Source organism: Talpa occidentalis, unplaced genomic scaffold (assembly GCF_014898055.3).
Source record: "Talpa occidentalis isolate TD23 unplaced genomic scaffold, MPIMG_talOcc4v2.1 talOcc4.12, whole genome shotgun sequence".
NCBI lineage: Eukaryota > Metazoa > Chordata > Mammalia > Eulipotyphla > Talpidae > Talpa > Talpa occidentalis.
The window spans coordinates 73,623,981-73,637,400 of record NW_023601212.1 but is presented as its reverse complement, the minus strand read 5'-3'; the positions used below and the strand labels follow the sequence as shown (position 1 = coordinate 73,637,400).

The following is a 13,420-nucleotide window of genomic DNA, read 5'->3' as shown; positions in this document are numbered from 1 at the left end:
AGCTGTACATTTAAGATTTCTGTATTTTAGTGCATATAAAACATACCTCAATTACACACAAAAATCTACTACATACATGCTACAATGGCTAAAAAAAAAAAAAAGTCGTACCAATACAGTTTCAAGGTGTGGCAAAGAGTTTTAGGAACCTAACATAGTACAACTTTGGAAAATAGTTTGGCACTACCAAATGAAACTTAAGATACAGAAAAGTACTCACAGTCACATTATTTATAATTTTGCCATCCAAAAACAATTTAAATATCCGAGTGAATAAATTGTGGTATGTCCATATATTATTATTCAGCAATGACAAACTACGCTCATAAAAATGAAGGTGAATATTGAAATAGTTGGGAGAAAGCACATTCACATTCCCACCAACAGTGTAATAACAAACAAACTAAATGGTTCTATTTATAAAAGCAAGCAAAACTAAACTACCAAGTTTGTTACAACCTTGGATATAAGAGTAAGAAAAGACAAAAGCTACTCCAGAGGAAGAGGAAGAGAACAGTTGATTTGGAGGTAGTTTAAGGAAGGTTTTTTGGGGGCCTCCCTGGTGGCGCAAGGGGTTAAGATGCAACCTATGAAGCTGTCCATAGTCTCTGCAGCATGAGTTTGATCCCTGGCCAGGGAGCTACCCACATGGCACAGCAGACCTCTCCCGCCTTACCCACTGCTCCCCTCAGCAATGTACTTTGGTCAATCTGCCTGTTCTGTTCCCCACTCTGCCTCTGGTGAATCCTCTCACCCCCCACACCTCTGGCCTGTACCCCAGCTCTTGTATGCATAAATAAATCAATCTATAAAAAAAAAAAAGGAATGTTTTTTTGAATACTGACAATAATCTATTTAAATGTTGTTTATAAGGAATATGCTTTTACAATTACATAAAAAAATGGACAAATATGAACAGCTTGATGCCGTCTCTATATGTAACAAAAATGGTTAAATCAATTGGAACTGGAGATCGGATGAATCTGGTGTGAGAGGGAAGGGTGGAGAAATCACCAAGGACAACCTCCCAGTTTTCTGACTTGCACAACTGCTTGGGAGGGTGTGCATGCCACTGAGGTAGGAAACTGCCTTGTTAGAGGAAAAATATGCATTAAATCATGTAAAATTTACAGTTCTTTTGAGACATCCAAGTGGAGATGTTCAGTAGCCAATCAGATATGCTGATCCAGTGTTCAAAGGAGAGGTCCAGGGTAGAGATATAAATTTTGGATTCATCTCTTAAGTGAGTCATGGACATGAATGTGAATGTTTAGGGAGAGAAAACTGACAATGGAGTATAGGGTTAACCCTTGATACACGAACACTTAATGGGCAAGTAAAGAAAGATAAGCCAGTAATGAAAAATGAGAAGGAACCAAGCAGTAGGAGGGAAATCATGAACATGTCATGAGCCATTAAGCAAGGGAAGAGAACGTCTCATGAGTAAATAAGTCACTAACTGGAGGCTGATGCATAGTTAAGAAAGTATAAGGGTTATGTGTAATACTCAGCAAGCCAGTTTTTATTCCACCTCTTTCTGGTTGATTTGAGAAAAGCAACAATGCAAGAGAAAAACAATGCTGCTGAGAATGACTGAAAGAAAGTTTTTGTGTTATCTTTGGAAGTGAGGAATCAGGAATCAAGGCCCACTCCCTCCCTAATGCAGGAAGGAAAACAAAAGCACATCAGGTCTTAATGCTACTGGGCAGACTCACCATTAAAAGGTCAGTACAAAGGTGCTGACTCACTTTTCGACCTAGTCCATGTGATGGAAGTGATACCTGGTGGCTTCAGGAAAGGGTCTCTCTTAACCAAGTGAGAGCCAGGGTCAAATCTACTACTTGGGCAGAAAAGGCCTGAAGCAGGTGACTAAAGCCAAATTAGCAGTCAGCCAGGGAAATGGACTCTCTCTAATTACATGGCCCCAAGAACCGATAGGAATTGAGTTAGAGCAGGCTTCGGTCACATCATAAAGGTGCCTGAGAAGGGGGGACATGAGAGGACCCATCTCATGGTGTGTTTCAGTGTAAAACAAAATGGGCTTAACTAGATGGAAGGAGGGGAATAAAAACCCAGCATCTCCACATGAACTACCTGAGCTCATTCGAGTCTTTTTTCTTGGAGCTTGCAGCCCAAGTCCTTAATTAAGAATAAAATGCAAAGTATTTTTGTCTCATTTATCAGTACAAATATATAATACAAAATCCCTCTCAGGGACCCCCATTAACTTGAGAATAGTGGTTATAAACTGAAGAAAATTTGAATAGTCCCAGGATCACATTATAAAATTTCTCAATTTTCCAGCACCATACACGATATATAAAAACCATAATGAGCATCTAGGTCAAAACAGTGTCACATTAGCAACTTCAAAACAAAAAGATAAAAGGAAGATTGGCTCCTTTCCAAATTTATTGATAAATTCAGTGAGAAATAAAATTCTACAATAAATTCTAAAATTCACCTGAAACAATAAATGCATAACAGTCAAGAAAATTTTGAAAACAAGTCTATCTGCCCTATCAGATATCAAATTTACTGTACAAAGTCATGCAAGAGGGGGACTGTGGTAATGGAATTATGTGGAAAATACACTTATCACAGCAACAGAACTGGAAAGTACAGAAAGAAGCCCACAGTATATAGGGAAATTCATTTAATTTTGAATGATGGACAAGAAAATAAATGGAGTTAGGCAAGACTTTCAATTGAGAAAAATGTATGTTAGATCACTACCTCACACCAGACAAAAAAAGTAAATTCCACATAAACTAAAAGAGCTAAATATGAAAAAAATATTGTTTCAAACAAAATATATGAGCTAAAATAATCTTGGAGTGGTAGTGAGTTTTCTGGTAAGATTAAAGAAAATGCAAAAGCTATAAGTTTATTATTTAAAAAAAAAAAGCTATAAGGAAGTCAAAAGCTATAAGGAACTTTTTATGACACATAAAAAGTTAAAACTTCTATATGACTAAAGATACATAAAAGACAAATGAGGAAATAAGAGAAAATATGTGTAATACATATAACAAAGGAGTAACTACTGTAAAATTGAAAGAATTCTGGCTAACCAATAAAAAAGAAAAAGACAAACAACCTGGTGGTGGGGTAGGAAGAACAAGGTATGAACAAGAAATATCCAGAAGAAAACAAGTATTATTAAACATACACCTGTACAAAAATTAGAATACAGACTCAACTAATACCTGATAAGCTACATTCTAGACATTAAAAAACTGGTTTTTTTCAAAACACATCGATCAGATATCAGATATCAGGCTGAAAACCGAAAGGGGAAAAAAAAAAAATCACAAAGAAAAAAAATGTTTTACATACTTAATTAAAAGTTACATGCCATAAAAAATTAATAAGACAGGGCCTCCCCTGGTGGCAGTGGTTGAGCACTGGGATGCGAAGCTGCCCACAGGCTCTGCAGTGCCGGTTTGATCTCCTGCCGCACCCGCTGTTCCCCTCAGCAGTGTACTTCGTCAGTCTGCCTGTTCTGTTTCCCACTCTGGCTCTGGTGAATTCTCTCACCCTCCTGTGCTTCTGACTGTACCCAGTGCTTGTATAAATAAATAAACCTTAAAAAAAAAATAGAATTACTGTATGACCCAGCAATCCCACTTCTGGAAATACACTCAAAGAAAATGAAAACACAAATTCAAAAAGATCTGCACATCCATGTTTATAGCAACATTATTTACAATAGCCAGGGCACAGAAGAACCTAAAGTTCCATCAATGGATGAATGGGTAAAGAACATATATGATGGAATATTATTCAGCCATAAAAAGAAAATCATGAAACCCTACCATGTACATGGATGGACCTTGAAAACATTAAGTGAAATAAGTCAAAGACAAATACTGTATGATCTTACTTACATGTGGAATTTAAAAAAAAAAAAACACCACCAAACTCATCCAAACTTATAAAAAAAAGATGAGATTTGTGGTTACCAGAGGTGGTGGGGATGGAAGCAGATTGAAGGACAGCAGTCAAAAGGTACCAACTTTCAGTTTCAGATAAGTATCAAGCATGTAATATACATGATGATTACAGACAACACTGCTATTGACAAAAGAAAGCTGATATGAAATTAGACAGTAAGAACTTAATTATACTCATCACATGGGGAGATTTTATTTTCTTTTTATTCTATCTATAAGAAATGCAAAAGTTACTGTAGTGACAATTTCATAATATATGTAAATCAAACAATCAGGTTGTATGTCTTAAACTTAAAAAAAGCAGTACATGAATGCTATCAGGAACTTACTACAACTGTTCAGAAATCTAAGAAGTAGAGCATCTCTAATTTAAATCTCTAATAATTTTTTTTAATATTTTTTAAAGATTTATTTATTTTTATACAAGAATTAGGGTACAGGCCAGATGCTCGGGAGGGTGAGAGGATTCACCGGAGACAGAGAGGGGAACAGAACAGGCAGACTGACGAAATACACTGCTGTGGGGAGCAGTAGGCGAGACAGGAGAGGTCTGCTGTGCCATGTGGGATTCTCGCCGGCCGGCCAGGAGGGCCGGGAGGGATCGGATCGAACCCGCGCTGCAGAGGCTGCGGACAGCTTCACAGTGCGGCGCTCAACCCAACAGCCTGCGCCACCAGGAAGACCCTCTAATAATATTAAGGAATGTAAATACTTGATAACTATAACTATTTTGTTAGAAAAAAATAAAATTTTAAACTATATCCTAATCATGACATCAGGATATTATGCATAAGGACAGTCACATAATATTACATAGGTCAGTGAGAATTCTATAGTAGTCAATTTCCTTATATAATTTTACATGAGCATGCAAGCACTGGCTTGAATTTTAAATATACCAACATAAAGTTACAACTTTTCTAATCAACTAAATTCTTTTTTTTATATAAAGATTTATTTATTTATGCATACAAGAGCTGGGGTACAGGACAGAGGTGTGGGGGGGTGACAGGATTCACCAGAGACAGAGCAGGGAGCAGAACAGGCAGATAGACTGAAATACACTGCTGAGGGGAGCAGCTGGCCAGACAGGAGAGATCAGCTGCACCATGTGGGTTGCTCCCTGGCCAGCAGGGGATCGAACTCATGCTGCAGAAGCTACGGAATGCTTCATAGTGTGGTGCTTAACCCCTTGCGCCACCAGGGAGGCCCAAATCAATTAAATCCTTAAAAATTCAAGTATATGCACAAAGAAAGTAAGAAACTATTATAAGGACTGCTATCCTTGGTAGAGAGCATTATATATAATTTTAATTTTTCCTTTTATTTTCGCTCAAATATTCTAAGTACATTTTTTTTTGGTTTACCTTTTAAATTATAAATCATAGGGTCTCCCTGGTGGCGCAGGCGGTTGAGTGCAGTGCTGTGAAGCTGTCTGCAGCCTCTGCAGCACGGATTGGATCCCGGACGGGGAGAAATCCACATGGCGCTGCAGACCTCTCCTGTCTCGCCCGCTGCTCCCCTCAGCAGTGCATTTCAGTCAGTCTGCCTGTTCTGTTCCCCACTCTGTCTCTGGTGAATCCTCTCACCCTCCTGCGCATCTGGCCTGTACTCCAATTCTTGTATAAATAAATAAATCTTAAAAAAAAATAAATTATAAATCATAGAAACAACCTAAAGGCCCAACAAATGAGTGGATCAGGAATATGTGGTGTATTTACACAATGGAAAACTACACAGCTATAAAAATGATGAAATCTTGCCATTTGCAACATGATTACAATTGGAGGGGATTATGATAAGAAAAGTCAGAAGGAGAAAGATGAAAACCAGAAAGAAACAAAGCAAAGGAGCAGAAAAAATAAACCAAAACAAACCATAAATGTCTGACTGTGGAACTGAGGCTACCAGAAAGGGAAGGTGGGAGGTGTACAGCAAAAGGTAAGGAGACCTATAGTGGAGGAATATAGATGCTTCAGAGGTAGAGCTGGTGTGGTAACACATTTAAAGAGGTGAGAACCTATACTCCGAGCCATACAATCTTCTAAATCAATGTTATCTTGATAAAAAAAAAAATGACACAAAGTAAAAAAAAAAATTCTAAACCACAGGAATTGGGAAAAAAAAAAATTAAAGGAAGGTCTAAGCACCTGTCACCTGCCCTCCAATGATAACAACTTGAAGAACGCTAGTCAATATCATAACCAGGAAACTGACTGGGCTACAATCCACAGAGTTGATTCAGATGTCATCTGTTTTACAAGAAGCAAGCAAGCAAGCGCACGTGTGTCTGTGTGTGTGTGTGTGTGTGTAATTCTACACAATTTCATCACATTTGTAGCTTGGTGCAATCACAATCAAGACAGAAAACTGTTCCATCCCCATAAGGCTCCTTCACACTTTCTCCTTAATCACACCACCCCTTTCCCAATTCCTTATTCTTGGCAACCACTAACCTGTCCTCCACCCTCTATAATTTTGTTATTTCAAAAATGCTATATAAGGGCCTCACGGGTGGCACAAGGGGTTAAGAGGCAACCTATGAAGCTACCTGTAGCCACTGCAGCACGAGTTTGATCCCCAGCCAGGGAATTACCCACACGGTGCAGAACTCTCCTGTCTGCCTGCTGCTCCCCTCAGCAGCGCATTTCAGTAGATCTGCCTGCTCTGTTCCCCACTCTGACTCTGGTCAATCTTCTCACTCCCGCCCCCTACCTCTGCCCTATACCCCAGCTTTTGTATGCATAAATAAATAAATAAATCTTTTTAAAAAATGCTATATAAACACAACCACGTAATATGTAACAATTTAAAATTGGCACCTTTTTTTTTTCCACCAACCTATCTCCTTTGCGATAACCTGGCAGTACAGGTCAGTGCTCTCTAATATGTTAATATTTAGCATGATATGCATTTGAAAGTATATAAATGTTTACTATTTCAAAGTTGAAAGTACACTTTAAACTGTGTTACAAACACTATATAGAGAAATCCAAGGCTCAGTGCTTACAAGTCTTCTCTATGTTTACAGGAACATACGGTTTTACAAGAATTTCTGGTTTTGTATTTTTCTTTTTCTTTTTTTTTTAAAGATTTATTTATACAAGCATTGGGTACTGTCAGAAGCGCGGGAGGGTGAGAGGATTCACCAGAGCCAGAGCGGAGAGCAGAACAGGCAGACAGATGAAGTACACTGCCGAGGGAGCAGCGGGCAGCAGGAGAGGTCTGCGCGCCATGTGGGACCCTCCCCCCGCGGCCAGGGATCGAACCGGCGCTGCAGAGGCTGTGGGCAGCTTTGCAACCCAGCGCTCAACCGCTGCGCCACCAGGGAGGCCCTTTGTATTTTTCTGGCCAAGATTAGATTCCAGTCCAACACTCAGGTGGGTTTATGTTATATCACATATTACCACTTTCTATCCACCCCCCACCCATGGCCACTGTATTTTGGTATTCCTCACAATGTTCCCTAGAGTCTTTCCAAATCACAGAGGAAATAAATTCCCCTTAAATTCCTATGTCTAACTCATAGGCCCAATTCTCCTATCTATATGCACAGCAGGTCCACAGAACTCAACACCACTATCAGAAAGAGGTAATCCACCCAAATTCAAACAAACTTTCCTTCCCAACCCACCCCCCACCCCCAACTTCCAGGTCCCTAAATCTACTATATCTTTCTTCCCTTGGCTGATCTATTAAATCTTCCTTATATAGTTAGCTGAGTAGGTGTGAAAAATGCCATACAGAAGGAAAACTTCTTGAATCCCAGGCCTTTGTAGTAACTTCCTTGCTTTTCAAGAAAAGATTGCTTAAAACAAGTAAAGTTATCTAGGAATTGTGCGGAAAGATAATGTAAAAGAAGGCACAAATGCTTGCATATTTCTAAAATTTTACTAATAAGCAATACTATTGAATACAATCAATATTAGCTCCAAGTGGAACTCAAAGTAATGGTAAAGACATGAGACTCTTGAATCACACTGCCTGGGTTAGAAATCACGCCTCTGCCACTGTTATCTAGATCAAGTTACGTTTACATTCTGTCTACCTCAGTTTTCTCACTTATAAAATGATGTTACATGCCTCACAGGACTATTATGAGAATTATATAACATATATACTGCATTTAGAACACTTCCTAGCTCACAGTTAATATCTAAGTAACAGTTACTGATGCATGGTAACCCAAGTTCCTCTCTTTGTGACATCCTTCTATTCCTCTCACACTCGTTAAGTTCATACTGCTTCTAAATTTCCATACCAAAAAACAATGAACATATGAATCTGTAATTTAATTACTCCATCACAGTCAAAACTACTAGAACTAATTTTCTTTTACATATTAGGCATTATTAACATTCCACTAAATAAAAATATAAGCGCATAAAAGTATGAGGATGATAGAAAGAATGCTGTCAAAGCACAGAACAGAACGGCTAATTTTATGTTTTAAAAATGGGGACAATAATATATTTATGGTTATATATACATAAAACAAACTCTGGATAATTTCATGGTTATTTGTGGAAAGAGAGAACTGCATGCCTTTGGGAAAGGGGTATGAAAACTGTTCACTGTATGTGTCTTAATATTTTTCAAATTTGAATCTGCAAATGTATTACCTGTACAGGAATTTCACTGAAAAGTGGGGGAGGGAGAACTCTAAACTCTAGAAAACTAGCCTCAACCTGCCACTATGTTACCTGGTGCAAGTGATTTAACCTCTGAGTCTCAGCTGGACAAAGTAAGGAGCAGCAGCAAAGATTTCTATTCTATTTCTAAAACTGCATCATCTATGAAGGGAGTAGTAAATAGATGGCATTACATATTTTTTGAAGACATCAGAGTTACTAGTCCAACATTTTACAAAACAAGGCAACATAGTTTTCAAATACTATTTTACAGTTTTAACTGGAGAATTTGTCAAGTCTATTAACCTTTCAAGATCATCTGTACTACTTTTACATAAAAACGGGATCTAATGTAAGAAGGGATCTAATGGAGCTAATAAAGGAATCTTTATAAGTAATACCTATAAAGAATATTCTGCACATTATTTTGTTTCTCTTGCCACAATTCTGAAAATGTTGTAAATGAACTTTAAGTCCTTAAGCCAGGCCATGGAATGAGCAATGAAGTACACTAAAACAACCCACATTTAAGAGACATAAATAACTATATCGAGAAGTTTATATTACTTAATGGTGTTTACTATCAGACACTATGAAAAAAATAACACCTCTAATCAACAATAACAATTATAAATAATTGAGTATATGAAGACAAGTAACAGCATAAAGCCACAGTCTCACTGCGAGCAGAGCTAGGAGCCCACCTAGACTCTTTGGATCTGAGCTCAGTACACCCAATAGGTTACTACTTAATGTCAGCTGGCAAGCCCTTGAACATGTGCAACAGAGTTTTCATTAAAATAAGGGGAACAAAGTATAATTTTTAATAAAGCTAAATGATTAAACTTATAGGTATTCTATTCTGATTCTTTCAAATTATTTTAGTTAAAATATCCCTTTTTTTAATGAAGTGAAGGTCACAGTAGACAGTGGTGTGACTACCCAGCAGAACCACAACAGAAAACTGCCAACTACATACAACCTCTGAGTTTGGGGGCGGGGCGGGGGGGGGAATATTTCTTTAGATATCCAAAAGTTTGAGAACTACTCCTTTAAGCAACCATACCTTCCAGAATACTAAACGACTTCACACACGCACACGCGCGCGCGCGCACACACACACACACACAGTGTCTCATTAACCTCTTTGGTTTAGGACACTTAGGATTGAGAAATGAGAAATGAAGTGAGTTCAAGCAATTCAAAATCACATGAATTAACACTGGATTCTGGAAGGATTCTTTTCACCTGCTAACTTTTCCATCCTTTATTTTCAATCCTACTCTCAAACCTCAGCTCAAATGTTCTTTTCCTATAGTCACATTTTTTAATACTACCGCATGGCAATCAATATTTAAGTCAAATAAAAAGAACTATACTTGACGTCTTCAAGATCTGCTTTTATTTAATGCATTTTTTCACTTTGACAAAATAAAAACTTTGAATATTTATTCTACTTACTTCCAAAATAAAATTGGTCTATAAATAAGATTCAGACCACTTTTAATTTCCAAATTTCTATATCTCTATTAAAAAAGATATGTTCATATGTATACATATTCCTACATATTCCTACATATACATATATTCCTACATATACATATATTCCTACATATACATATGGTTTTACAAGCAGTTTATAAACAGGATGATCAAACTGGGTAAACTTCTCGAAAATACCTTTATTGCATATAATGATAAATAAGGTATGTACTCCCTATTGTGTTATTTCTTACCTATCCTCCTTTAGGGACTAGCAAATATTTTATGCGCACAACTACACAAACACTAGTTTCAGTCACAACATATCAATTTAATATTTAAAACTATAAAGAGATCCAGTGAGTCATATATTCTTACATAAACAGCATAAAATATGCTACTGATACTTGATGTTATTATTTTACGGTGATTTATTTTAAAAGGCACAAAAACGTGAATCTTGTAGGATACATTAGCTGAAAATATTTATAGTCTACACTTGGTTCAAAATATTCTTTTTTATAAAAACGAACTTAAACATACTGCTTGGATAACATAAAGCACTCTTTCCGTGCCCAAATGTTAAAAAAAAGTCCAGTTAAATTATAGACTACAGGGCCTCCCCGGTGGCGCAGCGGTTGAGCGCTGGGTTGCGAAGCTGCCCGCAGCCTCTGCAACGCAGGTTCGATCCCCGGCTGCTCCCCGGCCACCGGAGGAGGGTCCCCCATGGCGCCGCAGACCTCTCCTGCCGCCCGCTGCTCCCCTCAGCAGTGTACTTCGGTCCTTCTGCCTGCTCTGCTCCCTGCTCTGGCTCTGGTGAATTCTCTCACCCTCCCGCGCTTCTGACTGTATCCAGTGCTAGTATAAATAAATAAATAAATCTTTAAAAAAAAAAAAAAAATTATAGACTACAATGATTATAAAAATCTAAAATTGGTAATAATTCTACCTACATTCCTCATTAATCTAGTATCAAAAGTTATTTTTCATTTCTTTTTTAAAAATACTTGAAATGTACTGTTGGGGTAGTCTTTTCATTATGTATTTATTCAGCTAACTTTGGGTGCGGGATACTTTCAAGTATAAAAGTCCTTTCCAATGGCTAGTGAAGATAACATTAAAATGTTTGCCTAAAATACACTCCATAGTTCTCAAAGGGAGTCTGACAACCTATTAACTCTTATTAATTTGGTTCAAAGTACCCAACAACAAATGTGCGCTTTTTGTCACATGGCTGTATTTTAACTGTCAACAGATACCTACCATTTTAAACACTTTGTTTACTGTACCAATAATGATGACTACTTTCCCACTGAAAATTAGTTTATGGGCAATACCTGGTCAACGAAAAGGACTGTTTAACCGGAAAAGATCAGCAGCCTGAACTTTACCAATAGTTGTAAGATAAACTTCAATCCTCGCTTGTTCAAACAGTCAGCAATATGTAGGTCAAAATAAATTAGTGAGCTCTCCATCACCGTCTACCTAGCAATTTGCAGATCAACGGAGGGAAAGAAGCTGTTCCAGTGTGACTGATGCTAACAAGTTCAAAATTCAAGGCAAAGTATGCCTCTATTAAAACTGTAACCTATCAATTGTGAACAGAGTTCTCTCGCTGGTGCTCCTTTTTTAAATGAACCCTGCTCAAGTTAAAAAAAAAAACAAAAACAAAAACAACAAGAAACAAACAAACCAGCCTCTTTTAAAATGTAAATGCCTCTTTTCCCCAAAGTAACTTACCTAGGAAAATCTAAAGCAGAAAAGAAAACGTAACATTTAAAAAACCTAAAGTGATCGGTAAAACCAACCCGTCCCTCCCATTGAGCACGGCGAGTGTTTCCAATCTGAGGCACACACCATCGCGCTCACCCACAACGCTGGAAAGTCACCCCGGTGTCCAAACCATCACTCCCCAGGACATACTCCTGCTACTCCCGCTTCAACTGGACCCAAACTCGGGCCATTCCCTGCGCCCGGACACTGAAATACACGGGGGGGAGGGGGGATCCAAGAAATCAGACCTATCAGGTGCCGGAACCTTCCTCCAGAGCGGGGTCAAACCCGCGCTCGCCCCGAATGTCACGGTCCCCAGAAGTCCGCAGCCCCTCAGCGCCGAGTACAAAGAGGCCTGGGCAGGGAACACCTGTCCTCGCCAGCCCGGGAGACGGGGGAGCGCAGCCCCGGAGCCCCCGCGGCCGCAGCCCGGGGCGAGGGGCGGACCCGGCCTCGCGGACCCCGCAGCCCACCCCGCTCGCCGCCCGCCGCGAGGACCCCCGCCCCGCCCGGCCGCGGGACCCACCCACCGCGAGCCCCTCTCGGCGCTCCCCGGCCGGACGAGCCTGCCCGGCGCCCGGGCGCGCGGCCTCGGCGGCGCTGCCACCTCATCCCTCCGCGCCGCCCGCCGCCCCGGCCCGCGCCGCCGCCCCGGCCCGGCCCGCGCCGCCCCCCGCCCGGCCGCCGCGCCGCGGGTCCCCCCGCCGCCCGGGCCCGCCGCCCCCAGGCCCGAGCGCCCGCGCGCCCCCACCCGCGGCCGCCGCCCGCGTCCCGCTCGGCCGCTCCCGGCCCGCTCCCCCCGGCCGGGCTACCTGGAGGCGAGGGCGGCGGAGCACTTGACCCAGGGCCCCAGGTCGCACAGGGCCCGGTGCTCGGGGTCCCGCTCCTTCTCCCGCTCCACGTGGTAGGCGTAGATGGAGAGCAGGATCCCGGCGGCGCACACTGCATACCGGGCCACTCGCTCCCACCGCGGCACCGACACTCTCAGCAGGACGGGCGCCGCCATCTTCCCCCCGCCGCCGCCGCCGCCGCCGCCTTCGCCGCCGCCGCCCTCCGCCTCCACCTCAGCCGCCGCCGCCCGTCGGGGCCCGACCCAGCCGCCGCCGCTACCGCCACCGCCGCCGCCGCCGCCGCCACCGCCACCGCCGCCGCCGCGCCCCATTGGCCCGGCCGCCTCCTCCGGGCCCCGCCCCCACAGGCGCGCGGCCCAACCGCCCCGAAAGGAGAGAGCCCGGCGGGGCGGGGAAGGCGCGCGCGGGCGCGGGGGGAGGAGCGCAGCGCGCAACCGCCGGGGAGGAGGGGCCCGCAGGAGGAGGCCGCGGTACTGGGCCCGGGGGCGGGGCCGGGGAGGGGCGGGGCCGGAGGGCGGGAGGGGCGGGGCTTCGAGAGGGGCGGGGCGGGGCAGGGCGGGGGCGGGAGGAGCTTAGGGGGCGCGGTGCAATAAATACATTTTAGATACCAATGTGACTGAGCGAGCCCTCGGCTCCTCCCCCTGGGGGTGGCTGTGCCTTTTTCCCTTTTTTATTATCTCTTGAGAGTCTGACCTAATCCAAATTAAATGATCTGATCTTCCACACC

The 13,420-nt window shown here is 42.0% G+C and overlaps 1 protein-coding gene across 3 annotated transcripts in view; it reads right to left on the bottom strand.

Moving 5' to 3' along the window:
* VKORC1L1 (vitamin K epoxide reductase complex subunit 1 like 1) overlaps positions 1 to 12,863 on the bottom strand; it is a 92,290-nt gene extending 79,427 nt beyond the window's left edge. For all 3 annotated transcript variants that reach the window (XR_008551196.1, XR_008551195.1, XM_037506768.2), the window contains exon 1: positions 12,655 to 12,863. Coding sequence is in view for 1 of the 3 variants with exons in the window: in XM_037506768.2 (XP_037362665.1) it covers positions 12,655 to 12,848 (194 nt within the window). In the remaining 2 variants the exon portion in view is untranslated. The remainder of the gene's footprint in view (positions 1 to 12,654) is intronic.
* Between the last annotated feature and the right edge of the window lie 557 nt (positions 12,864 to 13,420).